Source organism: Pezoporus flaviventris, unplaced genomic scaffold, assembly GCF_033815535.1.
Source record: "Pezoporus flaviventris isolate CSIRO_AGI_PZ_B2104156 unplaced genomic scaffold, CSIRO_AGI_Pfla_v1 ptg000057l, whole genome shotgun sequence".
Taxonomy (NCBI): Eukaryota; Metazoa; Chordata; class Aves; order Psittaciformes; family Psittacidae; genus Pezoporus; species Pezoporus flaviventris.
Window position 1 is genome coordinate 4,239,670 of NW_026892605.1, and position 27,110 is coordinate 4,266,779.

General features: G+C 36.4%; 1 protein-coding gene across 1 annotated transcript in view; it reads left to right on the plus strand.

Moving 5' to 3' along the window:
- Positions 1-27,110, plus strand: part of HCN1 (hyperpolarization activated cyclic nucleotide gated potassium channel 1) — a 188,585-nt gene that overhangs the window by 6,811 nt on the left and 154,664 nt on the right. Inside the window, exon 2 of the mRNA XM_061469430.1 lies at positions 15,420-15,843. Coding sequence (XP_061325414.1) covers positions 15,420-15,843 — 424 coding nt within the window. The remainder of the gene's footprint in view (positions 1-15,419; positions 15,844-27,110) is intronic.

The window sequence follows — 27,110 nt, forward strand, 5'->3', positions numbered from 1 at the left end:
AAACAACCAAACAAAAATCAAAATGAAATGTTACAGAATTCCTGTGAGTAATCTAGAAGATTATATTTTGGGGAAGTTAAAGAACTTGCCTAACAGTTGAGTCTTTAAACTTTAACCTGGGATGCTCAATATCATGAGACTTACGCTTTAGTTATCTATTTGTTTTGATTGTAGTGAGAAAGAGTCTGAATGTGTGCTGGGACTTTGTTAGCTCATCAGAATAAATAATGGTATTATTGAGTCAGTAAAAGGTTTCTCTAGATACTTACTTTCTTGGACTTCAGAATATAGAGGGAACTGTGAATTGGAATACTGTGTAAGAGCATGGATTAGTAAATAAAGGTCTGGATTTAGGATTTGGTGTGGGGGTTTGGGTGGCTACAAAGCTAAATAAAAATTGCATAACATTTGATAAGTTGTTCAGTTTTTTTTTATGGTTATATAATCAAGTCAAAATTTGAGGGCAGTTTCTGATTGTTCAGCCTGGGGTAGCAGAAATAAGAGATGTATGAAATCAGAGGTCATTTAAAAAGTATACATCTTTACCTCTGCATTTCTGTCTACCTATCTAACATCAGTTGCATTGTAATATTTAGTTAAATTTTGTCATCTGCTTTTGAGAGGCTTGGTTTGTAGGTTGTAGAAGGCAAAATACCTTTTAAAGAGGGTATAATATGAAAAATAGTAGAGAAATGTACTTCAATTTGTTGTAAAGAAGAGGTATCCATACTCACCTGTGCTTTTACCTAGCAGCATGCCTGAAAGCTGTCTTCTATGTCAACATGAAATTTTTGAGAGAGGAAACTTTTAACCTACTTTGCAATGTTCAATTTTTAACCTAACAGTACAGTACTCGTTAATTGCTTAAAAGTCCTTTAGCTGTCTATTCCCTGATTCTTTCCCAGAGGCATGATTTAATTTTAAAAATCATGGTGTATTCAGTTCTAATTATTGGAGGGCTTGTTCTAGACACATAGTTAAGGTATGTTAATGACCAAAAACTGTATCAGCTGGAGTCAATGTCAGTACTATCTCAAGGACATTGTCATTTAGCTTCTGTAAAATCTCTGCTAATATCTTTTAATCTGATGACAGATTCAGGCAAGCTGCGTGATATTTTGCAGTAATCTTATTGCCTTGGTTTGCAGTGCAGCTGGAGTAAGTATGGAGTATACTTGTGTTCAGAACCATTAGACACAAACTTTAAAAAAAAAAAAAGGTAAAATAAATCAGTTGTATACCTCAAGCTTCAGTTCATTACTGGTACCTTTTTTGTTACACAGCTTACCAAGTATACTTTAGAGATGGCCTTTTTTTCAGAGCTGCATGTCCATTTTCCTGGAAACTGTCATCTAGATGACTCTCTAAATACTGAATCCTGATTTTTCTGTCTTTTATTTATAGCATTTTTTATGGTCTGATTTTCATGTAGTGAAGTCTGTCTAAAATGAACTTACATTTCTCGTTTGAAAGTTAGCAAAAGCTAACATGATGAAATTGAACATGCTGTTACTGTAGATCTAATAACAAGATACTTTGCTGAAATTGTCCCCTCAGCCCATTTATTGCCAGCTTGGGAATTCTAGTGTGGTGTACACCTGTTACCTTAAACATATAACAAACATAGTTCTGTAATGTAAGGGAGTGTAGTATCAAGAGTAAGCACTGCCAGAAGGTAGGCATCTACCAAAGCATTTAAAAAGGGTCAAAATCAAAATGTCTGAAATCTGATGGCTCATTAAGCAATAGACATTGAATGTATGGGACAACTGAGAGATAAGTAACCTAATTTAGGGGCCTGCATGACCAAAACTGACTTTTAATTTAATGCATTCTTTTGGTAAACATCTGAAACACATGGTTTACTAACATAACATTTTTTTTTCAAATTTGGGATAGTATATTAAATGAAGCAATACACTGCTGGGTATTGAAAAGTTGAGTAGGATTTGTACGTGTTCTTATTGTGCATTATTGAAGTAGTGAATTTATCATGATGGCTGATCTCTCTGAAACGGCAGAAGGTCTAAAAAACAACCTCAATGTTCTTGATGTTGAGAAGAATTAAATCCAGGACCATATAAATAATTGCATTATTTCATATGTATATTTCTTAGCTCTCTGTGAACCAAATGCAACATAAATCATGACTGAGCCAGTTAAATGCCTTTGGGTTTAGTTTGCTATTTAGAGCTTTAGCTATGAGTTTAAAATTTCTTGCTTCCATTTAAACTCTCCTCTGTTTTCATTTCCTAAAGGCAGATTTTTTTCTAGTCTGCTGGTTTGTGGTGCTCTGTCATCCACATGCATGCTAATTTTCTGTTGTTGAGAGGCGATACTTACCAAGACAGGTCCAAGGAATCCTCCTTCAGTACTGTTCAATATGTCAGCATTGTTCAGCAACTTCCACTACCCCCCTCGTTTACCTGACTATGAACACTGCTGGATGTGACTGTGGTTGTTTCTATCATTTCTAAGCTGTAGCCAACTTGTACATTGTCTACAGGCTAGACCAAATTTGTCTTTCTGTGGAAAAGGTGGGAGAGCTGCAGCGAACTTCCACTCCCCCACTTGTTCCTCACGGAGTGAAAGAGTTCAGATTTGCTTCCGGGAAGGAGAGCTGGTTTTATAGCGCAGGAGTGCAGGTACTGTGAATCTGTGCAAAATGGTGGCAGATGTTCCTGCTGGGACTACTGACTTGTAATTCCATGAAGTGTCATTGAGTAGCAGCTCATCTTAACGTTGACTGTACATAATAATTTTATGCTACTAGCAAAATGAGCAAAAGGAATATGATATTTAACTTGATTTCATGTTTCCAGCACAAACTTTTCAATTTCTGGAACGGCTCTGAAAATGTCATTTTTACCCAGTGCTCTGCACAGAGTGTGCAAGTTTATAGGATGTTAGATGATGATCCAAGATGGAAGTCAGGAGCCTGTCTATCTTTGGATTTCAGAATGAGCTAGGGACCTACATACTCGTAAGCATCTGGACTCTGTGCCTGAACATCTTTCAGAATTCTAGCCGTAAATGGTAAAGCTGATTTTTTAAAAATGTCATCCACTGATGCTGTGCATTTGCAGAACTGGCCTATCACAGTAATTTGAACACGCTTCGTATTCCATTTCTGTCATATCATATATTTTGATTTGCAGTTTACAGATCAATATATTTTCTGAAATTATGATGAAAAGTTCTATTAATCATTTTTCCTCTCAGTTTCTTGTTGTTATCCAACAATGAATTCTTAAGATCTATTTGGCTGTTCTAATTATTACACATCTTTAGCTTAAACATGCTTTATGAGCTCATAACTCACTGTCCTCCACAAACGAAACATAAATATTTGGCTAAATTATATTTTGTCTTTCTGGCGAATATTGGCTTGTGGCTAAAACCTCTTCTGAGATCTCCAAGTAAAATGTTTTCATTTGCTGAAAGCCAGAAACCTATTTATTATATTTAGACAACTTCATTTTGAGTGAATAGGGACAGAAGATAAAGATGGACATCTGGTGTTTTATTCACCGCAGTAAATGGAAGCTCTTTTTGTTTTGCTGTATCGAAGCAACAGTCATCTGTCTGTATGGGAGTAAATAGCTTCCTTGGTATTTTTGCTGTTGTTAATAGTTGAGGTCATAGATCCTCAATGTTTCTTTGAGTGCTTATTTTAGAGCAGCTTATCAGTGGCTATGATTATAGGCAACTTTACTTGCAGGCAAACACTTTCCCCTGTCACCCTTAACCTGTACTGTGGCTGATCTCAGGAGCAGCATGAGGGCTGTGCTGACATTAATAATATGGACTACTTCAGTTGAATGCTTGAAGACAGGAGAATTCTTGTACCAGGAGACTTCAAATCCAACTGTAAAAACCAAAACACTCTAGCAAAATGTAGAGCGGAGAAGTAGATTATTGAATAATTCCCTTTTATATTCTTTCTGATAAATATTTATAGGTGAAGCATATACAAAGCCTATGGTTAAGTCTGAATAAATTTTCAGATCTTAATATTTTTATCAATCTTTTATTTTTCAAGTTGAAAACTGACATAATTTTCTGAAGCTTAAAGTGAGTTCATCTCTTTTTTTTTTTTTTAATTTTTTTTTTTTAAATGAAGTCAACTTCGGGGGAAAAAGCCCGTTATCTAATAAATGTAATTTCTTTACCAACTCTGCTTTAGATGGTTTCATCTCAATGAATATAGAATAAAATTTTAAATTAATCTGTGCATTCGGAACAAATATCTTCCAGTGACTCAACAACCGTTTCACAAGTAAAATAACCAACAAATGTATTTTATGCCAATAATCTGCCATAATTCAATAGATACTTTCAACACATATTTGTAAATTTAATACATACTAATTTTAAGAAAGAATCTTGACCATCTACTTCAGATTATGTGTATACCTGTAACAAAATACAGTGGAACCTTGTTTTTTAAATGCAGCCAAGCGATGGATATGACCTTCAGTACTGCTTCTGGCAGAGGTGTACTAGCAGGAGAAAAGGCCTCTTTGTAAAGGCAATGTCTTGGAGTGCCTGATCTTGCAGATTATCTCCTGTTTTGTGGATCAGAAAACCATGCAATAAATAACTATACATAAAATATTTTGTTGATTTTTTTTTTTTTTTTTTCCTTAAGGCATTTGATCATGTTTTTAAAAGTAACCAAAGCCATTCCAAGGCAAAAAAAAAAAAAAAAAAAAATTCTTTTTAAATTACAAAAGGACCATTCATCAGTCACTTTCCATTACACTGAGGAAGTTCATAAATGCCAGAGATAGATTTTTACATTTCAGAAACTTCGTTTGTATTTCAAACATCCACACTTTGCTAAGCTGCTAGCAGCAGCAGTAAGTGAGTTTCACTCAGGCCTACTTGCGTGGAGATTTCTGGAGTGTTAGTGGATAAATACCATGAAAAGATGGTGAGAGAAGAAGAGGTAAAAGCAACAAGGTCATGGTTACTTAGGCCAATAACTTGAACATCCTTAAACATCATGTATTCTCTTTCTTGTTTGCTTTGCTTTTCTGGGTTTTCCTTTTTGTTTTAAACAGTGAATATCAGGTCTATCTGATCACTGCTCTGTCTAGCTGCATAATTAGCTGATTTGTTTTGGCAGTGCAGGCAGAGCGTCATGCTGTCAAAAGGATGTTAAGACTGGAATGTGCAGTATGTAAATTGGGAAAGTTTAAAGAAATGTTAAAATTACATTGCATCTGCTTAGATACTGTGAAAAGCAAATGGCTAGCAGAGAGGTCTCGATGCAAGCTGAATAATGAAAAAGGTGGGGATTTCTGAATGTGGCTGGTGGAAGGAGAAATCTGCAAGAGCTGCATTTTATTTCTGGTAGAGACAAGTGTTTTAGTGTATGAAATATGAAGTTATGTTTTGAAAAATAATGGTAAAACTAAACACTGAACTTCCTAGCTGAGTATACTCCTTCCCACTTGCAGAGCTTCACCCTGTAAAAAGGGATACGTAATAAATATACATGTGGAAAAGTATAAGCAAGCTTGTGGAAGATTAGTTCTTCCATTTCTTAAAATATTTTGTGTTGTGTGCATTGTTTTTTCAATTAGTTGGTATTTTAGATGATATGATGAATTCAGTTAATAATATAATAACAAATCAATAATCATACTAATGCAATTTTGCATGTGTACATTTGAGTATGTACCTGAATGTCTCCTGCGCCTGCTCAGGAATCAAAACCATTCAGCCCGGATGTTGTAAGTGCAGAGTGATTTCCCTTTCTATGCTGGAGAGGATCTAAACTTGTACTTTTAATTTTCATGGCACTTCTGGCATGGATACTTTCAATAACAATACCACCTCTTAGAATTCTGCTTTAATGGAGCATAAAAGTGAGAACACCTCTCCAGTCAAGTGGTTGCTTTCCCTGGGAAGAAGCTTTTGGTTCTTGCTCTAGTTTATGTTTGTTTAGGGAAAGAGAGCATGTGAGCAGTGTACCACACTTCAGGAGACACAGTATGCCTTGGGGATAATGAATTTTCCTGAGACGTGGGAAATCCTGGGCTTGGCTATCCGCAGGTAGATGAGGAAAGTCAAATGGATTTTTTTAGGTGTTGGTACGGTATGGAGCTGTTTTGCAAATGGGGGATAGCCATGACATGACCCTAATTACTTATCATGTTGCTCTGTTTTAAATTTGATCCTTTTCCTGTGCTTTTCTAAAAAGCGTCTGAAACATATTTTGATCCTTTTTCATCAAAGGATAAGGAAAAGTGAAGAGAATGAGAAGTTTGATTTGATTTGAACACTAGTTCTTCAGTTTATGTTATTTTCAGAACAAACACAAATTAATATCATCTCTTAAATACATAAATATTTCAAATAGATTTAATTACTTTTTGAAGCAAACTATGCAATATTGAAATGTATTACAATGGAATAACTTACTAATTCTTAAAACAGTACTTCCACTTATTTTTGAGGGTTGAAATCTCAGTACTTATTTTTATATTTGAAGAAACATAGGCTCTGGAACCAAAGATCAGTTTCCATTACTTGTTCTGCATTAGAATCATGTACATCTGTGTCTGTGTAGAGTCAGAAGAGGTCTATAAATATTCACTCATGTATATTTGTTTTCACTCATTATGTAGGAGTACAAAGTCTGCATGTATAATCCATCAAAATTTTTCATACCTATCTATAGTTCTTTCACACTTTTTTGCATCTCTGATTTTTCCCTTCATGACTTTGAAGACTACCTCTTTTTTTTTTTTTTTTTTTAGTTTAAACATAAAGCCCAGTCTTGCCTTCAGTAAAGTTTTTCAAGAAATGATACACGAAATTCTTGTAAATAAAATTTTGTGTTTGAAGCTGCTTGTCTGAACGTTCTGTCTTTGTACAGTTACACACATGAAGCCAGTTTTACTTCCTGTTGTCAGAATGAAATTGTTAGTACTATATATGTCAAATACCAAAAATCTCAGTGTCTTGCCTAAACCAAGTTGACGGTCCTAGTCTTGTTTTTTGTATTTTTTTTGTCAGAGGTTTTCACCTCAAAAAAAAATAAAATTGTCCCAGCTCGTTTTTTTCTGTCACAGGCCAGTCTCCTTACCAAACTCCATGACTGAGGTCTGTCAATAGCTACTGAGCAGTTTCTTCCCCATCATCTCCTTCTCTGAAGATGAGTAGAGAAAATGGACTTTTCCCCATCAGCAGAAACTTTAAAAATTATACTGATAATTGAGAGATTAAATTGGCTAAAAAAGAAAAATCTATTAAAGAAGAGTATTCGGTGATATTGTCTGGCTTTCTTGGTTTTGGAAGGGGGTGTAGGTTAGGTTACCTTCCTTCTCACACTGTGCTTTGTTGAGAAGAATTACAGAAGGCTTCTTCCAATTTAAGCTTCTGAATTTTTACTTCGTATGGAGGCATCCTAAATGTCATGTTTCTAAATGGCACTCTTAAAATTACTGTCACTACAAAATTCTTAATTAATGCAAGTGTTCCAACATGAGATACGAGATTATTTTGCAGCTGAAATATTTTTAGATGTGTCTCTTTCAGACTTTTTCTCATGCCTGTAAAGTGGTCATTTCTAATTTGAGAATGTCAGTGCGTATATTCAGTGATCCACTACATAAACTTGCTGATACTTAAAAATCAGTATGTGGCAATTTGAAATTGGTGTAAGAGTTGGTAGCATAAAACTGAAACAAATCTGTTGGAGTCCCTACACAAAATGTTGCCTGATACTGAGAGGCTGTAGACAGTTTGAATGCAGAGGGGTAAATTTGAGGAAGACAGATTACTTCTGCTATGACGCATGTTGATGCAGAAGCAATCTTGATGATTTGAAATATATCTGTTCTGATCAGCATACAGGTCAGCATAGACAAATTCTGCGTTTTCCAGGAGAAAACTCATTTGTGAGTCCTGACACTTCACCAACGCATTTTTCAGGCTGGTAGCTATCTGGACAGGAACACTATTCTGCTTTATCACTGAGGAATAGGGATGACGAAAGGAGGAAGTGTGTGAAGATGGGGGAGTGATAAAGCCAGTATCAGAGCTCCACTGACAGTGGTGCACTGTTGCCCAAGGTTAAGTGGAAGTAAGGCTTTGATTCCTTTTACCGTAGCTTAATAAGGTTCTCTGGAGGAAAAACTATAAATATCAAGCACTGGTACTAAGGGATTATTGTGTACAACCAAAGAGACTCATTGTTAAATAATATAGCTGTAATATATAAATTTATCTTTGTCCTTTCCTTCGTCCTCTCCCATATGCAATGGCAAAGTTACTTCTGTAACTTTGCTTCTTAGAAATCTGAGACTTTATTTGGTAATGCATAGGAAGTATTATCAAAACTTTAGACAGAAGCTATTGCATGTGTACCAAGAATTAAAAATCTTTTGATGAGATGTCCACTGCTGAAGTATTATTGAGTCCATTTAAAAAAAAAAAAAAGGAGGAATTTTAAGTTATTAATGTTACAGTCACTTTTCATGAATGGTACTGTGATCTTCTTTTCTAGTAATCAAACCTTTGAAGCACTCAGGCTTTGAACTTCACCAAATGCTGTAACCAGAGTCTTTTGAAAGTAGTAAATGGCTGTTCATTGGCTTCACTGGGCTCTGATCAAGTCCCCTGAGGGCTGCATGTATCTAATCATCTGCCTTGTGCATAGAACCATAACTGAGGAACAAACTGCCAATTTCCACTCCTAAGTGTATTTAGTTATCAGATGAAACTCATGAAGTGTATTTGAAAATTTCCAAGTTTGTAATTTTTAGGCATGTTCTATAGCTATGTCAAAAAGAAGTATTGCTGAATTTTACTAATCTCTCTGAATTCCTTTTTTTTTGCTATGAGGTAGGAGGTTCCTGTTAGGGTGGTGAGGCACTGGAATAGGTTGCCCAGGGAGGCTGTGAATGCTCTATCCCTGGCAGTGTTCAAGGCCAGGTTGGGTGACGGTTTAGTGTGAGGTGTCCCTGCCAATGGCAGGGGGGTTGGAACTTAATGATCTTAAGGTCCTTTCCAACCCTAACTGTTTTATGATTCTAAGTTATGCCACTAGTAAAAAGATAGGGACAAGGCACATAAGTTGGATCTCTAAGTATGTATCACTAAACTTGAAGTAAAAGACTTCACTATTAGTCTGAAATCAAATGAAGATTTCTGAGGGTCTGAAAACCTCTTATTTTATTTTTTAAATCTATTTTATTCTGAATCAGAATGAAACCGTTAAGCGTGAAGATTCCCAGGTCCAGCATTGCTCATAATTCAGGCAGGGAAACTGAGTTTTCAGAAGATCTACCTCATCAGTCTCAGGCAAGTAGAGAAAATCTTTTTGTTGCTTCAGCTGGTTACCTCTGAGGTTAATGGAGGTTTATTAAACTTGATATGTTTTAAATTAAAAAAGAATAGCAAATATTCTGAATAGAGTTGAAACAGAGCTGAAATAGGGTGAATAAACCTGAAATTTTCACCCGAGATAGAGTCACAGGCTTCTACTTACTAATATTTATGCACTTGAGCTGTAGGAGATACTGTTAGTACTCTACTATAGTGTATGCTTTACAATGAAAAGGGGTTAGGCATGACAGGTACTCTCTTTTGGGCTTGCAAGATTCCTTGTTTGTGTTTACTTAACATAAGCTAAAAGCTGTTGAATTGGAAATAGAGGGGATTAAAGGATGTAAAAAAAAAATTGAGAATAGTTCAGTTTTTAAAAACAAAACAAAAAAAACCCAACATTTTGTCTTTCTAAAGCTTTTGAGGAATTAAATACATTCAAACAGGGAAAGTTTTATCTGTGTGCAGAAGGACAACACAACTGCAGAAGAAACCTGTTTGTTAGCGCAGAACTGGCCAATGTAAGGAAGTGGCACTACAGTAGTCATTTTAATGCATTTGTATTAATGTGATCACACAGATAGGTTACAGTAAATTCTACATTTGAATTCTTAAAAAAATTGCTGCTGATTGAAAATCACAGAGGCACTTGGCAACAAATTTGCAACATTTAACCAGAATTTGTTCCATGGTGGATGTTGAATTCAGTACTTCTTGTTAAAATAGAAGGAATTTCATACTTTGTATGGTTTTTCCCAGAAGAAACATGTTTTTCATTAGATGTGTTTATGTGCGAGAGAGAGACAGATGGGCAGAATGAAAATGGATAGCTGGGCAGAAGGGGATATCCTCACTTTCAGGTTGTGAAAAAATATATGGTGGTGATTTCTCAGAAAGCTTCCAAGTGCAGACACCTGTGCAATCATGAAGAACCCTCTCTTTCTGCATTGCCCTGTCCTTTCCAACACATCCCAGTAATAGCTGCAAATTGCAGATGTTTTCAGGCCTAACTTTGCTCTCTTTTAGTAAATGCATAACATAGTTGCACAGACAGAGAAAGATGGTGTGTCCTATTAGAATCAGATTCTGACATGGATAATACCAAGTTCAGTGCTTGTTACAGTGCATTGTAGTAAAGTTTTAAATTACTGTTATTTCTGCTAAGATTGTTTTGTTCTATATAGGACATTGATTTCTCTGTTAGGTAAACTGGTGATGCATGAAAGCAAAAGAAATAAAACTGTATTTGAAGGTGAGATAGAAAAAGTCAGTCATTTCACTGAGCATCTGCTAGTCAATCAAAATATTTAACTAAAGAGGAGGCAAGTTTTCCATGGGAAGCTTGTGAAAATTTTTTACAGTTCTTGATTCTCTGAATGTGTAGAGTGAAATCATGTTTCAGATACATCAGGTTTGGTTTAAAAGATAATTTACAAACAATTAGAATTAATATCTTTTTCAAAGACCATCTGATATATTATATGGCTCATGAGTATTTGTGACTGTATTTCATTAGATTTTACTTATATGTTCTGCTCTTTTTTATTAAATAATCAGACTTTAATGATCTTTCTGGAAACTCGGAAAACTTAATCTTCAGCAAAGCCCTGACTTTCCTGTAGCCTCAGGTCACAGTGCTTAGTGCCATTGTGGTGCTGTTCACTCTGCTAGGTTGCTAGTGAGAAAACTGATAACTTCTGCTTGGTCAGTGTGGGTGCACCATAAGGATAGTTGTGCATCGGACTATGCTGACACAAGGACATTGAGACTGCTGTGCTGTGTCAATGGGCAGTGACCAGGAAACAGTAAAGAAAGCAAATCTGAACTACTTTTTACCCAGTTGCATATGTGGCAAATCATGCAGCAAATAACTAATCCAAGAAAGTTGGGGTTGTTCAGCCTGGAGAAGAGAAGGCTGCGTGGAGACCTCATAGCAGCCTTCCAGTATCTGAAGGGGGCCTATAGGGATGCTGGGGAGGGACTCTTCATTAGGGACTGTACTGATAGGACAAGGGGTAAATGGTTAAAACTTAAACAGGGGAAGTTTAGACTGGATATAAGGAGGAAGTTCTTTACTGTGAGGGTGGTGAGGCACTGGAATGGGTTGCCCAGAGAAGCTGTGAATGCTCCATCACTGGTGGTGTTCAAGGCCAGGTTTGACAGAGCCTTGGGTGCCATGGTTTAGTGAGGTGTCCCTGCCCATGACAGGTTGGTTGGAACTAGATGATCTTAAAGTCCTTTCTAACCCTAAGTATTCCATGATTCTGTGATTCTGTGATTCTAAACTAGAGCTGAAATTTCCTTCTTTAAGGCTCCGTTTTCTCTGGGTTGGATATATAATGTGGAAAATAAAATGCCCATTAGAATTCATAGTGCCTTACATTATTAAGCTTAGTATAAAGGTTGATTAATTAATACTAAGTAGTTCTTTATTGCTGCTTGAGTAGGCTCATTTTGAACAGACCCTTCATCCTATCCAGGGTAGCCTGTGGTAATAAATAAAGCCCCAAAGCTTCAGCACCATGTTCCAGGGCTGTAGAAAGCATCATGCTGTACCATAAGTTTTAAAAGTATAGTAGAAAAATTATGAGTGAAATGATCACTCAAAGGGGACTATGAATCCAGCTAGTTTTATTTAGGAGTACCAAAGTAATTAATTAGCATACTTTTTTTAATTTTTTTTTTAAATTCTTTTTTATTTGCTCTAAATTACTCTTTATATAGAAAAAATATGCCTCAAGCCATTTTTTTTGTAATACTTGAAGACTTTTTTACCTAGAGATAGTAAGCTTCTGAGTCATCCAGAAGCATTTAAAAGGTTTCAGCAATAGTTTGATGGGTTGCTGACCTCTGTATCTTCAGTCAGTTATCAACTAGTAGTAGCTGTACAGCGTTAGCTTCAGAGGAGTAGTAAGCTCCATAGCTGTTTGCTGTGGGGCTAAGTTCAGTTCTTGCTTCTTGTTATGAGCTCTGAATCTCCCCAGGCTTTCCCCCCCCCCTTGAAAATTTTATGTCATAGGCCTATTTTTTCCTTGCTTTTTGTCAGCATTTTACACCATCTTACATAAACTGGTAACTCTGAGATTGGAAGTTTTAAATTTGAAACCATACTCACTGGACAGGGTGTTTGTGTGTGTGAAATAGTAAAAATAACTAATGCTAAAACCTGTTTGCAACAAAGAGCATCTTCTGTGTTTCAAAGGCAGCTCCCTGAACCATCCTGTGAAGCTTTTCAGCTTGCTCTTGGTTTCATGCATAGTAGGATGTTCCGAACCAGTAAGCAAGGAACGCATTGTATTACTTTCTCTGCACAGGTCACAGAAGGGCAATACCGGGAATTCATCTAGGTTTTCTCACCTGAAAGAAAAATACCATATAACATAGCCAACAGAATGGCTTTTGGAAGCCTTTTCCTAAAAGAAAATGTCTGATTCATTTCCAAATGAAAAATAAATCATAATATAATAAGGTTTTTCTTACTAACTTATCAGCTTATACTGTATTGTGGACTAAAATCAAAATAGACAACTGGTGCAATCTCACAGTCCTTCGCATGCAATCTAGCTTTATTACTGAAGCCCTAATGCTACCACTTTTGCTGACATTCAACATCAGGAACTCCAGTGTGTTTTGCATAATCACAGTACATAATGAGCCTTTAAACTGCGGATTACTTTAGGATAAAAACACCTGGTTCTGTATTATGTTTTATGTTGGCTGGGCGGCTGGCTGTTGTGCAGCTTTGGTTAGCCTTCGTTGCATAACTGCCTCCTATGCTGGTGAAACATAAAGGTCAATCTGAAATCAAGCAATGCTTTGCTTAGTGAGGCACAGATACAACTACACCTCTTGTGCTTATTTCTCAGTTGTTTTCCACCCATTTTCAGGATTCCTTGGAGACATTTATTCTCTCAGAACCGTTTTGTTTGATAACATTGTAAAAGTGTTTGTGGTAGTCACGCCTGTAGATCATAGTAGCAGCGATATATGAATTTAGAGATTCTTTCTCTATGATAATTCCTAGATCACTGAAAAGGAATCTAGCTCAGGAAGAAGCCTATTACATGAATTAAAAAAAGATAAGAGAAATATGAAAGTTTTTTTTCCAAACACAGTACAGTTAATTGTGAATGTCATACATGCTAATCAAAAATACATACAGTCTGGAAAAAATGGAATATTTATAGCACTTAGTATTCACAGTTATTGTAAGATTGAAAATGTGTAAGACATAAATCACATTGTGGTACACAGGCAATTACTTGTAAAGCCTATTCCATGCAACTCCTTAAGTACCAGTTAAAGGTACTTTGCCATCTCTGCTCTCAAATGATAAGCAAGCCTAATCTCTGTAGGTTTATCTTGGAATAAAGGATTTTTAAACTGGGAATTCTTTTACCACTGTGAATCCTAAGTTACTCTTCCTTTAGTGTATTTTACAGTTACAGTTAATTATTGTGTTCTTAGATCAGCAATTTGTAAACTCAGACATATTTTCATGGATAAACATGAAATAAAGGGAATTTATAAACCTGGATCATTTGGCGAGTACAAGAAGCAATCCTTAGAATCTGATGTAATTCATATACTTGACATAAGTCTCGCAAAAACTAAACTTGTGGTTCTGAAACTTTTTGTGGCCAGTTAAACAATTATTTTTGTTAATTGCCAAGAACCTTTATCAAGATGAGGGTGTTTGCTGCAGGCAAGAGGCTGGTGCTAGTATGGCGTAAGTAGCCTGGAAGTCAGTGCTGGAGTGGTATTCTGCTGAGATGTCCATCCCATGTCCACTGCGTGGGGCCCTGTGTGGCTCCTCTGGAGCAGGAAAATAGTTGTGGAGCCATTGCTGACTCCAGTCTTCTAGAAGGTCTAATGAGTCCATGAGGAGCTGTTTTTGATTGGTTTCTGTGCCTGTCCAAGTTTAGTTGGAACAGATCATATTCTCAAGCAGAACAAGAGGTTGTACGCTGGATTCAGGCTTTCTCAAATTCAGTTGCAGTTCTTTTATTGAACAAGCATAATTTTCTTTGGCAATTTAAAATTTAGAAGTTACCATAATTTTCTTAAAAACTGTTTGGTTTATACTACCATTGCTTGGAAATCTTCCATCAGGATAGATATATATTCGTGTGACAGGTAGGTTTACTCACTGTTTCCATAATAGATGCTGAAGTTATGAGTCTGGCTCTTTACCGTCTGTATCAAGCACCATTAGCAGCATTTTAAGAGTGTTAGAGCAGAGCCTTTGGATACTTCTGGAGCAAAATGGTGAAATGTAGTAGCCATTTTATATTGTGCAAGTTGGCAGGTGTTATTGCCCAGACTTCTTAGCTAGCTCTGGAAGAAGATGGACTATGGGGTTGTAAAAATATATGAAAGTTCAGGTTGTAAAACTGGATGAAGGTTTTGGTGTTATCCAATTTTTGTTTCTATTTTTTTCTTCAGTGCTTTTTTTCTCCTCCTATAATTTTATTCCGGCACTGTAATGGTATGATTACCTTTACAAAGAGGTACTTAAATTTAATATGTTATCTGTTAGATATTTGGGTTTCCATTTGGATAGAAGCCTTAAAAAAATATTGTATTGCTAAAGCACTTCTGATTAGGACTAGACATTGGTTTTAGTTACATAAACCCACTAATGAGTTTTGTTAGGAGTCTGGATAGGTCTGCTGAGTGGCACACATGCACACCTTTCATATATGTCATGGAGTTATAAGCCATAGTACTTTCTTTATCCTAGATGCGTATTCTTGAGAAGGAAAATACATAATGAAATGTATTAATTACTTAGTCTTCTTACTGACTGTGGGTATATTGAATGAGTTAAATCAAAGAGAATTTTCTTAGCATTAACAAAATGTCTAATGAAACATGTACCAACCCCTGGAAGGGTGGTTGGAACTAGATGATCTTTACAATCCCTTCCAACATAAAACATTCTGTGATTCTGTGTTTAAATATCTTGAGTTGAAGTTGCTGGCATCATAGAAACCATTTTTTCAGTGTGTTTTACCATATTACATCAATCATTCTGTTTCTTCCTGTTTTTGTTTTGTTTGGTTTTTTTTTTTTAGGTTTTACTGGGATTTAATCATGCTCATAATGATGGTTGGAAACCTTGTCATTATACCAGTTGGAATCACGTTCTTCACAGAACAAACAACAACACCATGGATTATTTTCAATGTGGCATCAGACACTGTTTTTCTGTTGGACTTGATCATGAATTTTAGAACTGGGACTGTAAATGAAGACAGCTCTGAAATAATACTGGACCCTAAAATCATTAAGATGAATTACTTAAAAAGCTGGTTTGTGGTTGATTTCATCTCATCAATACCAGTGGATTATATCTTCCTCATTGTAGAAAAAGGAATGGATTCGGAGGTTTACAAGACAGCGAGAGCACTTCGTATTGTGAGATTTACAAAAATCCTCAGCCTGTTACGTTTATTACGCCTTTCAAGACTGATTAGATACATACACCAGTGGGAAGAGGTAAGATTTATAAGGTTATAACATAATTCACTCAGATCTTTTTCCTACAAAAAAAAAAAAAAAAAAAAATAGTTGGGTCTTTCCAAAGAGCTACACAAAACCCAAAATGGAATAAAGAGTTTTTTTTCACCAATTAGCATAATTACATAAAGGTACTAGTAAAAAAGCCTTTTTGAAAGAAAAAGTGTAAGGTAACCATCTTCTCTCTGCTAACAACAGAGACAAACAGTATGTTTGGGACTATCAGCAGAAGCATAGATGAGCTCCTTTGGAGAATAATAGCAATTTCAGCAACAATCTGAATCTGCATTTGGATTTGTTGACAAGCACTTAAACTTATGAAGTTAATGCTCTTGTAATCACAGAGAAGTTAAAATACATGTTCATATTTTCCTATTTCAGGAGAAATTGAAACCATTTATAATAGAGTAGATTTCCTAGAATGCTTATTATTTTAGTCTGTATGTAGGCTAAATATATCAAATACTGACCTTCTTTATAAAATATGGGTAGCTCAAATTCTGAGTCATTGCCTTCTAAACTGTCAACTCCACTGTTTCCAGACGTGACCTTATGCTGCCTGCTACTTTGGCACGGTAGCATTTCCAGGAAATTATGGCATTCCCTGTTTTGGCATGCTCATGGCTAGAAAGTGTTTAATGCTTTGGCACATACCGTCATGATTCAGTCATTTCATTTCTTGCCTGTCCTCATTTCTGGAATTCTAAATATCATATTATGTTTTAACAGGAAGTGCTAAAAACATAGGAAAAATAACTGCTGTTTTCTAAACCTTTCTTGCAGCAAGTATACAGAGAATTATTTTGTAAAGCATATTCACTGAAATCATTAAAATAGATTTATATATGAATTTGCCTACTTTGATAAAGATTTATTTAATTAAATGAATATTGAAGAATGATTTGGTACCATTTCTGCTTATCTCCAGTATTACATTTACTTTGCAGTTTAGTAGAAACCTAAATGTAAAGCCATCTCCAACTCTCCAAGTGAAGTCAGATTCTATTTAAAAATGGCATGACACTGAGTATCAAAACATCTAATAAATTTATATTTGTTTCTCAGGAAGATCCTGAAAGAGGTTATTAAACTTTATTACTGTATTTTATAAATTATTCTTCTTTTTGCCTCTTTGTAATGCACTGTAACAATTATTTTTTTTTTTGACACAGAAATAGAGCACTGCAGTTTTGTACTCAATTTAACCGAGGCAAATGATTAAGCATATTTTGCAGTTCTACCATAAAGCTGTGCTTTGTGTCTCCTCTGTGATTTAGAGAGACAACCTTCTGAAATGCATTCAATGATATTATTTTCTGGCAGCTTGAGTTAATAGCTTGCCACTATAAAGACCTACTAAGCAGGGAAATTAATACCTCTCCTCTCCCCCCCCCCCCCATCTGTTGTCAAAAGATAAATCAGATATTCTAAATCAAAAATAGTTGAATTGCCCAGTAAGTGGGACTAGAAGTGACCACAGGATGTAGTCCAAACCAGCAATAGCTGGTGTTTGGTCTGTTTAATCTTTAGCTAATAGCTGCTTGATTGCAACTTCACCTTTGATTCCACTAGTAAAACTTGTGTAGTATTTCTTGTATGATATTTCATTTGACAAGTATTTAAAAACTTTAAAAAAAAGGGAGTCCATCTTTTTGTTTTTGGTAACATGTTATAGTGCTCCCTAGATGTCCTCAGGAACGTGAAATAGCATCTCAAGGGTTTTTCTGTGTTTTGTTTTCTGGGGGAGGAGATGAGGGGGTTGAGCCTGCAATAAAGCACTGAGAAGCTCATTGCCTGCTTTTAAAAAAGATCTTTGTACAGAAACAGTGATAAATAAGGGACTGAAGCACTGAATCAGGTTCTTATATATCCTGAAATTAAATGTGTGTAAGAAAAAAAGTGATTCTTTTTTTATTTGTCTAGCATCTTACAGATATTAGAAATTAATGCAGTCATGGATTTTCACATTTGAGTTTTGTGTTATCACAGTAGCTGACCATGTGAAACTGATTTGCGTGGTGATCTATTACCACTGTGGAGAAATTGTATATTACAGCATTGAAATGTTTAAAAACTGAAGAAAATGGGTAGGCATGAACTTCGCTGAATTAGGAAACAACAGTTCGATGATTTCATTGGCGTAGTCAGTCAGACCTTTGCTGCTGATATTAATCTTTTCTGTATTGAGTGTGTTTGCATATGCACAGCAGGGAACAACTGTTAATTAATTTTTGTGACACAGAAACGAGCCTGTTTGTGTGTGGTTAAAAGGATTTAATAGTTTTTGCATGTGGGCTGACACATTGGTTTTAAATGTGGTGCAGATAAATCTGAAATACTATGTATTTGGATCCAGAGTAATGAACATTATGTCAAAAATATTGAGAGGACAGCCGGCAAACTCATTCCTCATAACTTGCCAAGAGGATATTTCATGGAAAACTGATTGATCAACAAGCCAGGGTGTATACTAAAGCTGCTGTCTCACTGAGGTATTTATACATCCTCTAACAGAAAAGGCTTTGAGCTTTTCCTTTTTCAGTATCACATTCCTGGAGTTCAGTTGGTCAGTATTCTGAACTTAAAGATAAGTATGCAAGAATTTAAAATATTTTTATATGAAACATGGTTCTTTTTCTTTGTTTCTTTTCCATGTCGCTTAAATAAAATAAATCAAGATCAAGCTTCTGATAGCCAGATGGGGTGATATTGGGGTAAATAACGTATGCATTGCAGAAGCTTTTTTCTTACCTTTTAAGATGGAACAGAGCTATAGCCTGTGGTACAATATATCTGAAATCTGATTGCTATATTCATAACAGTCTGATGTTAATAGGTTACCTAGATGAATGACTCAGTGGAAATAGGAAGGAACACTTTAACAAAGGGACGAGAGATATGTTGGCAAGAATTAATTTACCTAATTTGCAAATTCATACTTTCTTAAAACTGCTTTTTACCTGCAATACCTAATGTTCCAATCCTTTGTAATTAAGATGTTGACAAACAGATCATATACTTAGCTGAACAATATTATACACTATAAAATGCAAGAAAAAAAATAAAAATTTGATTGCAGAAATTACACTTTTGCAGTAATTTCTTACAGTGGGTTTGTTTTGGATTTTTTTTTTTTTAATTTTATTTTATTTTTAGCATAGGTTTCTAAAAATACTGAACACGACATACTGGACCTAATTCTTACTTACTTTAAATTATTTTATGAGACAGCCTAGGCTGTTGACCCCTGAAAATTTTGCAGAGGTTTACATGCAACTCTTAAGTTATTCTTAGTTAAATATGCTCATAGATAACTGAAAAATTAAAAATAAAAGATATGAACTATTAGGAATAAATTCATTGTTACATGTCAGATGATACACCACTTCGCTGTACATTTCTCTATGATGTAAATTTACCTATTCTTTCAAATAACAAGATTTTCCAAAAGCTGCTTAAAGGGCAGACGCTGTTTTGCTCACAGCTATTCTAATCACAGGACAAGACCTAGCAGTTGTATGAGTAGTACTTCTGAAACTGTACACTAGATCTTTCTTGTTCTGAGATGTCCAATTTAAAGTGCCTGAATCCTTATTACAAGACATACAATAAAGTGTTTTTTTTTTGCAGTAAATCATATTGTAAGTTGCAGCCATATCTTATTTTGGTTTGACTTGTACTGAAATCTGGTTTTGAACTTGCTAAAGCTTTTCAAGGTTCATGAACCTATGGAAGTGTTGATATCCATTCACGTAGTTGCTAAAACTCAGGTGTTTAATGAAACGTATTTCTGGGCATATCACATAGACATGTCTTATTCTATTTTTTATTGCTTTTTTCTTAATAATCACAGTCATGCTTATCCAGAAAAGCTTCACGCTTTCTTGAATGCTAAGTCTTACTGAAATGCTTAAAAATTAAGTGTGGAAGAGCTTTGCCAAATCATGTCCTGCATTAACAACTTCATCTACTGCTTCCATGCTACCAACACTAGTTATCGTAGATCACCACTAGGTGTCCTCTCCTTGTTCTGCTTGTTGCCCCACGGCACAAACTACATGTTGTGCTTACATGACGTTGAGTCATTATTATTGCCTAAATAAAAATATTGTAAAAGAACACTTTTGTTCTTTTCTGGACAACAGAACGGAACACTTACTTCAGTAGCCTGCTGTTTCCGTGATAGGTATACAGACAACTTTTGTCCCCTACAGAAAATCAAACCACTCTTTTTTTCCCTACAGCCACATAAGAAGGCAAGATCAGGGAAGTCTCCTGATCATTGACTGGGGGACTGTGTGAGAAGGGAAAGATGATGAGTTAGGTGGATACTTGGCAGTGCTGAATGAAAACACACACCTTTACTGCTTTATTTATTTTATTTTAACAGGACTGTGTCCATAGGATACAACATTTTTGTGTCAAAGATGATGTTATACCATTTAACATTTTTAATTAATAGTCTTAAGGAAATGGAAGATGATGTAGTATCTTTTGCTTTCTTTTTGTTCAGTTTTAATTCCTGTCCCTGAAGGAGATAGTTTAAAATATATTTTCTAGGACCAATAAAGCTGTGTCAGTTAGCAAAGCACTGCTGGTTAAGCATGCCAGTATAGGTTGAGTGCAATTTGAAGTAAATTATCTTAAACTAGGACACACTTTTTTATTGTCTATTACAGATACATCAATCAAATACAAATTGTCTAACTCATAGGGAGTGAGGGGAGGAAATTTGTTAAATAACTCTAGGGCAAAGAAGACGTAGGAGAGCCTACCTACTCTTTACAGGCACAAAGTCTGTGAGTTCTGCAACAAAGCCTCTGTATTGATGTCTTTAGCCTTCCTACCACTAAGAAGATAGAAGCAGAAAATTCCTATTTCTTGCCAATTTCTACAGGAAGGAAACAGAAAAGCAGATTCTGTATTCTTTTGGGAAGGATAAATTTTGTGTCTTCCTACATAAAGTCTGTGTCTGGGGTCAGGTTGTGTGGATTGATCAGACATATCAAAAGCCCAAGCTGTTTTGGCACTTACTGCTTTCTTCCCCTCCCCCCAGGAAGTGTTCCCTAGCTCAGACTAAGCAAATATGAAAAGCACGGTGGATTATTCATGTTGTGGTTTAGGCTGAAGATGCTTGCTTGAATATGCACGTCTTACACAGCTGACTTTCATTTTGTACTGGGCTGTATCTTAGACCCCTGCGAGGTTTGCTTGGGGCTTCCTTGTGGTTCTGCAGTCTTCCCTACCAGATGAAGCTGTCATCATTTGTGCTTGACATGTGCCGACCAGCTCCACCTCCTGTAACCTAGAGGAGCACCCTCTACCCTCTTCCCCCCCCCCGCCCCCCCCCCCCCCCCCATTTGCTTGCAGTTTGAATTACAAAATCTAAGAGTACTCCTTGCTCAACATAGCTGTGGTAGAAAGTGAGCTCTCTGGCTTCATCAGAGCAGAGGGTTCCCCAGTGTTCCTTTTGTTCCTGGGCGTTACGCTGACTGTCATTTCTCTACTGGGTAGGACTCGCAGTCCTGGTATTTCTCCCTAATTCAATTGGCAGGTTGGCTAATGGGTAGTCTGTAGCTATGACAGCAGTTGAGAGTAAGGTATTTTATGTACAGACTCTGATCCCAAAGAGTCAGAACCCAGACTACAAGCCCTTTTCTTTCTCCACTTAAAATCAGAGACTGTAGTGGAAGTTTCTTAGTGTGGAGGCTGTCAATAGTATGTCTTGTCAGCGTATATTTAGTTCAAATACAAACAAACTTCCATGTAACTTTCTTATATGAGTAAAACTGAAATAATAAAGGAAATAAATAATAATACCTAAACTCCAAAATAAAGCATTATACAATATGAAGGAGCATGTGAATCAAAACATTTTCATAAGAGCAAAAGTCAATCTTAGAAAATAGAGATATGTAAGCCTCAGTGCTGTTAAATTTTTCTTATCTATCACATAACTTACAAGCTTACTGTATGTGCTTTGCTAAACAGTGCACCTAATATAATCTTTTCTAGGTTGATAGTGCTCCAAATTGGAAATTATAATGGATCTCTTGTCATGTAAACCTTTTTGTTTACATGAGACGGTCCATACTTTAATGTTAGATGGGTAAATTGCGCTTAGTTTTGCCAGTACTTTTTCATTTATTTCAGTGAAAATTACCTATTTCAGGAAAGTACGTATCAATGCTGCTAAAGCATACATCCATGAAATATCACTGACATAGATGATGGAGCAAACTTGCTGGGTTTTATTTTTCACTCTGAATTCTGAATTATAGAATCACAGAATGTTTTAGGTTGGAAGGGACCTTGAAGCTCATCCAGTTCCAGCCCCACCTTCCACTAGACCAGGTTGCTCCAACCCCATCCAGCCTGGCCTTGAACACTGCCAGGCATGGACCACAGCTTCTCTGGGCAACCTGTGCCAGGGCCTCGCCACTCTTAGAAGAACTTCTTCCTAGTAGCTAATATAAATCCCCTTGCTGTCAGCTTAAAGCCATTCTGCCTTGTTCTGTTACAACATGACTTCAGAAAAAGTCTCCCCAGATTTCTTGTAAGCTGATTTTAGGTACTGGAAGCTGCTATAATGTCTCCCTGTAGCCTTCTCTTCTTCAGGCTGAACAAGCTCAACTTTCTCAACCTGTCACCATAGCAGAGGTGCTCCAGCCCTCAGATCATCTTCCTAGCCTCCTCTGGATCTGTTCCAAAAGCTCCACATCCCTTTTCTGTTGGGGACTCCAGAGCTGGATGCAGTACTGCAGGGGGATCTAACCAAAGCAGGGCAGAGGGAGAGAGTCATCTCCCTTGACAGGCTGGCCACGCTCCCTTTGATGCAGCCCAGGATAGGCTTGGCTTTCTGGGATACAAACAGGTCATGTTGACCTTTTCATCAATCAACTCCCGAAGTCCTCCTCAGAGCTGTTCTCTATCCATTCTCCTCCCAGCATGATTTCATGCTTGAGATTGTCCTGACCCATGTGCAGGACCTTGCGTGTGGCCTTGTTGAGGTTTGCACTGTACAATAGTAGGAAAATACACGTAACTGACAGAGACAATTAGAAGGTAATATAATCCAGGGTCACCCTAATAAGAGACTACTAACTGCTAAAAAGAACAGCACTTTTGTAGAGGAGGCAGTTACTGAAATGCAAGCAAGATGGAGTATTGTGGGTTTTAGTTTCCTACTTCACGGTCCATGCATAATCACTTTCATGCAAAGAACAGTCCATCCCCCTATGGAGTAAATAGGAAGTGTTACAAGTGTGAGGTTTCTTGCTTCATCTTTTTACCCCCTTTTAAGACTGTGCAGACTTAGTTGCCTTTCTTGCGTGCCTCTGCCAAGAGAGTAATTGTGTTGCGATGATGTTTTCCCTGGGAGATAAACCATGTAGAACATAGCCAGAGATAAACCTCCCTGAACTGAGATGCTAGAAGATAATGTTATCTTATATTTTAAGATAATGTTTTCTTCTTCGGCAATCTTGTCTGTAGACCCCGAAATGGTGGGTTTAACCCTGCAGTAGAATTTCAGGGTGCTGCCAGTCTGTTTTGAAAATGACCAGATCTGCATCATCTTGTTTTCTAAAGTCTGACTTGTTCATTATGTTTTAAGCCATTCTGGAGATAATTCCTTGTTTTGCACTTGCTAGAGCTTGCACACATTACTCCTGGCTGCAGATTTGGAATAAAAGCCCCCATCCTAAGCTTTTAACACAATCAGAAAGTCTGCTTCGCTTTCACAGAGTAATGAATGGCCTGATGGATACATCCCATGTCAGGCAAGGGGGAAGGTCGGGGATGCTCAGTCCTCTTGCGAGACAGAGCTGCTGCAGCCCACCAAATCAGCATGGTGCCTCCTCTGTGTTGAGGAACTGTCAGAGAAGGTGATGACGGGCAAAGAGCTGTTTGGGCAGCCCCTGGTTCACCATTTGGACACTGCGATACTGCAGTCCTTGCTGTGGTGTTACAAACTGCCTTTGGATCCTGCAGAGATGAGACAGAAGGGGAAGCTGTGAATTGTATTTTTCAGTTTTATTCCAATGTCTTTTAACAAGAATGACAATTGTAGTGTTTGTTCTTTGCAGGCTAAACATAATCCATTAAAGTATCTTGCATTTTCAGTTTTGTATTAATAGTGACCAGTTCAGAATGACTGTTTACACTTCTAAATTACTCATCAACAGTAATTTAACTAAAAGATATTCTCAGCTTGTCAGTAATGCCTTGTAAGATCCTTCCCCTCTGTGTTTGTTTGCATAATACCAATAGATCTTTGCATGTAAAGAAGCCAGTTGAATAAACACCTTACATTTGTGTACAGATTTTAATTTGTCTTTGTATTCTTTTTATGTAGCTGCTAGGCTAAGTCATCTCTAGAGATAGTTAGATACACATTGTGGCCATTTTATGCTGTCCTAAATAGACTTACTTTAAAAATAAATTTTTAGAAGACGATTTTGGAGCTGGGTTGCTAGTCTACATGGTAAAATATGCTCTGTTGTCAGTTGAAATGGGAGTCTTATAACCCACTGTAATAATATTTAATACATTATTTGTTTGCTTTTTTGTTGAGGAGAGCAACAAGATGTTCTTACAGGACATTATTACTAACTGAAAGCTGAGAAGGAAGTTAAACAGGAAAAAAAATCAGAAAAGTGTATGAGTAGAAGTGGGTAGGAACAATTTTAATGTTTTCCTAACATTTAGCTGCAAGGGGCATTTAATTTTTAAATTAAGTAATTATGTATTAAAGTATGGAAAGATAATTCAATAGGTTTCAAGTTGATATAATTCTGTGTTTTACTTTAGGAAGACAGTTGTCAGTTGCTGTGAAAAACTTTTAAAGTTAAAAAAACCCAACACCCACCACTGTATTCTCTTCTTCTCCTATGTGTGGAATGCTGTGCTGGTGGAATTTCTGGGAGAGCATTACCTAGGTTATCTCTGAAAGGTCTGAGAGTTAGAAAAGAGAGGTATCTGGAGAACTTGTGCTATGCAGGGTAGGCCATTAGTATACTGATGCCTTTATACCCCCATTCTGTCATATTCCTTAGCTCATCAGGGCATTTTATTGAATAAGTCCAGGACCAAAATGATACAGGATTCACTGCATGTCAGTGGGTTGAGGATCATAGTTTGAGTTTGGTCAAATTTGACTGCATTCTAATACAATAACATACATGGGACACTACTTGTTTAAATAGGGTCTATTGTTACGGCTCCCATTGCAGACAATGGAATAGCAGTGTAATAGTTAATTAGGAAAAAGGTTATGCTTTACAAGGATAAAATTGAATTAACCACTTAGGGAGCAGGATGCAACTGTAGAAGCCAATTTAGAGAGGGCTGAGGAACTGAGGTGGCAGTGTAGAAACAGCTTTTCCAGCTGGAAGATATATTTAGTGAGTTATTTCTAACCTGAATTTCACGGAGTTTATTCCAGATGTGTAATATATATATATCCCACATGTTTAATATATGATTTAAATATAGTGGTGACCTAGAAAGAGCAGGAAAATAACCTAATTAAGAAATTATCAAATCCCTGCTCATTGATTTCAAGCAGAAGTGAAGGCTTGACTGAAACGTTAGGCTTTCCTCACCATGCTGCACTGGGAGCATTCTCTGTTTCTACCTTTTTCATCTTAACCCAAACATGTGCTTTGTCATAGCCTTTCCATGTGTCTAGGCTCATAGTGTTTTCCTCTTTGGGCATTTTTTTTCTTTATTAATTATTATCTTCTTACATCTTTTTTATTCTAGCCTCCCTGCTTTCAGAGCCAACAGCAAGAAGCTTAGCTATACGTATGCAGTAATGGTATGGTGCCTTGTAGTTGAAAGTTCAAGGCCAGGTTGGATGGAGCTTTGAGCAACCTAGTCTAGTGGATGGTGTCCCTGCCCATGGCACTGATTTTCCTCCAGCGTCGATTATGTGAACACTCTTTTTCCCATCACTTACTTATTTTTCCCATGGCAAAAACAATCTGTACCATAATTTTTTTTTCTCTGTGTCCTTTTCATTATGTGGCAATTTTGGTAACTTAATACATAGCTTAGTCAATGTGGATTTTTCTTTATATTTCTTTTAATGTTTGCATAATGTTTCTTGATCTTCTTAAAATAGTTTAACAAAATCAGTCTGTTTAGTGGGTCTCATAATTGGCATAGTAACTGCCAGGCACTGGAATGAAAGTGTCAAAGTACTTTCTATGAATAGAATTAATATCAACACTGTAACATTTTATCAAAGTAAATCCGTGAAGAGATAACTTATTCTTAAAATATGCAACAAATTCCAATAGAAGATTACATGCTTTTTTCCTTTTCATTTAATCTTCCCATTGCTATTCCCATGGAAGATAGTGAAAATAAAATTAGTCAACACCAGGATTTTTACAGATATTGTTTTTATGCTTGTTAACATAACTAATTGACTTACTAGTTCTTGTCAACTCTTTTTTAGCAGTTAATAAATTTATATTTGAGGTAGAAGCACTTTTTTTCTTTGACCTCAGCAGGGTGTTTAGAAGCGGTAGGATTTGACAGCAGCTGTACTGAATGCTATCCTTGTGACAGAGCAATTCCCATGCTGTCTGATTCAGCCCATTGCTCTTTAGGGTAAGAATGTAATTTTGACAGCTTTAGATTTTGCTTTTAGGAAGCTCTCTCTCCTCCTTTTTAGTTGTGTATGGATCCTTTTGTGTAGAGTGAACACAGTCTGAAAAACATTTGAAGACGCATACTGTTCAGCTACATCATAATTTTAAAACTGTATGTGCCTGTCTTGAAGAGCCTATTTAGAGCTTAAGAACTGAAAATCGTAACAGCACACTATCATTAGGTTTGGGCGGCATTGTTTGTTATAGAGCTGTGTGAACACCTTTTTATTTGACCTCAGATATTGTAAGATGCTTCATCTAGTGAATCAGTTTCTTTCATGTATTTTTGAGCAATGAAAGAAAGTTAATATTTGGGTTGTGAATTCAGCACTGAAATGCAGAAGAAATAGTCTAAAATTTAAATTTTTAGTTCTTTCTTAGTTATTTGAGTACATAATTTTGGTTTTCCCTCCACTAAACCAGTTTGAAATATTAGAGTCCCATGTGAGTGATGACCATGGTCCCATAGATTTTCTTCCATTTTCTCAGATGTGAAGAATATCATGATGCTTTGTATAAGCAGTGATTATCTCATTCAGACTTAGAAAATCTAGCCAAGCAGTGGATTGTCATCTGAGCAATGCA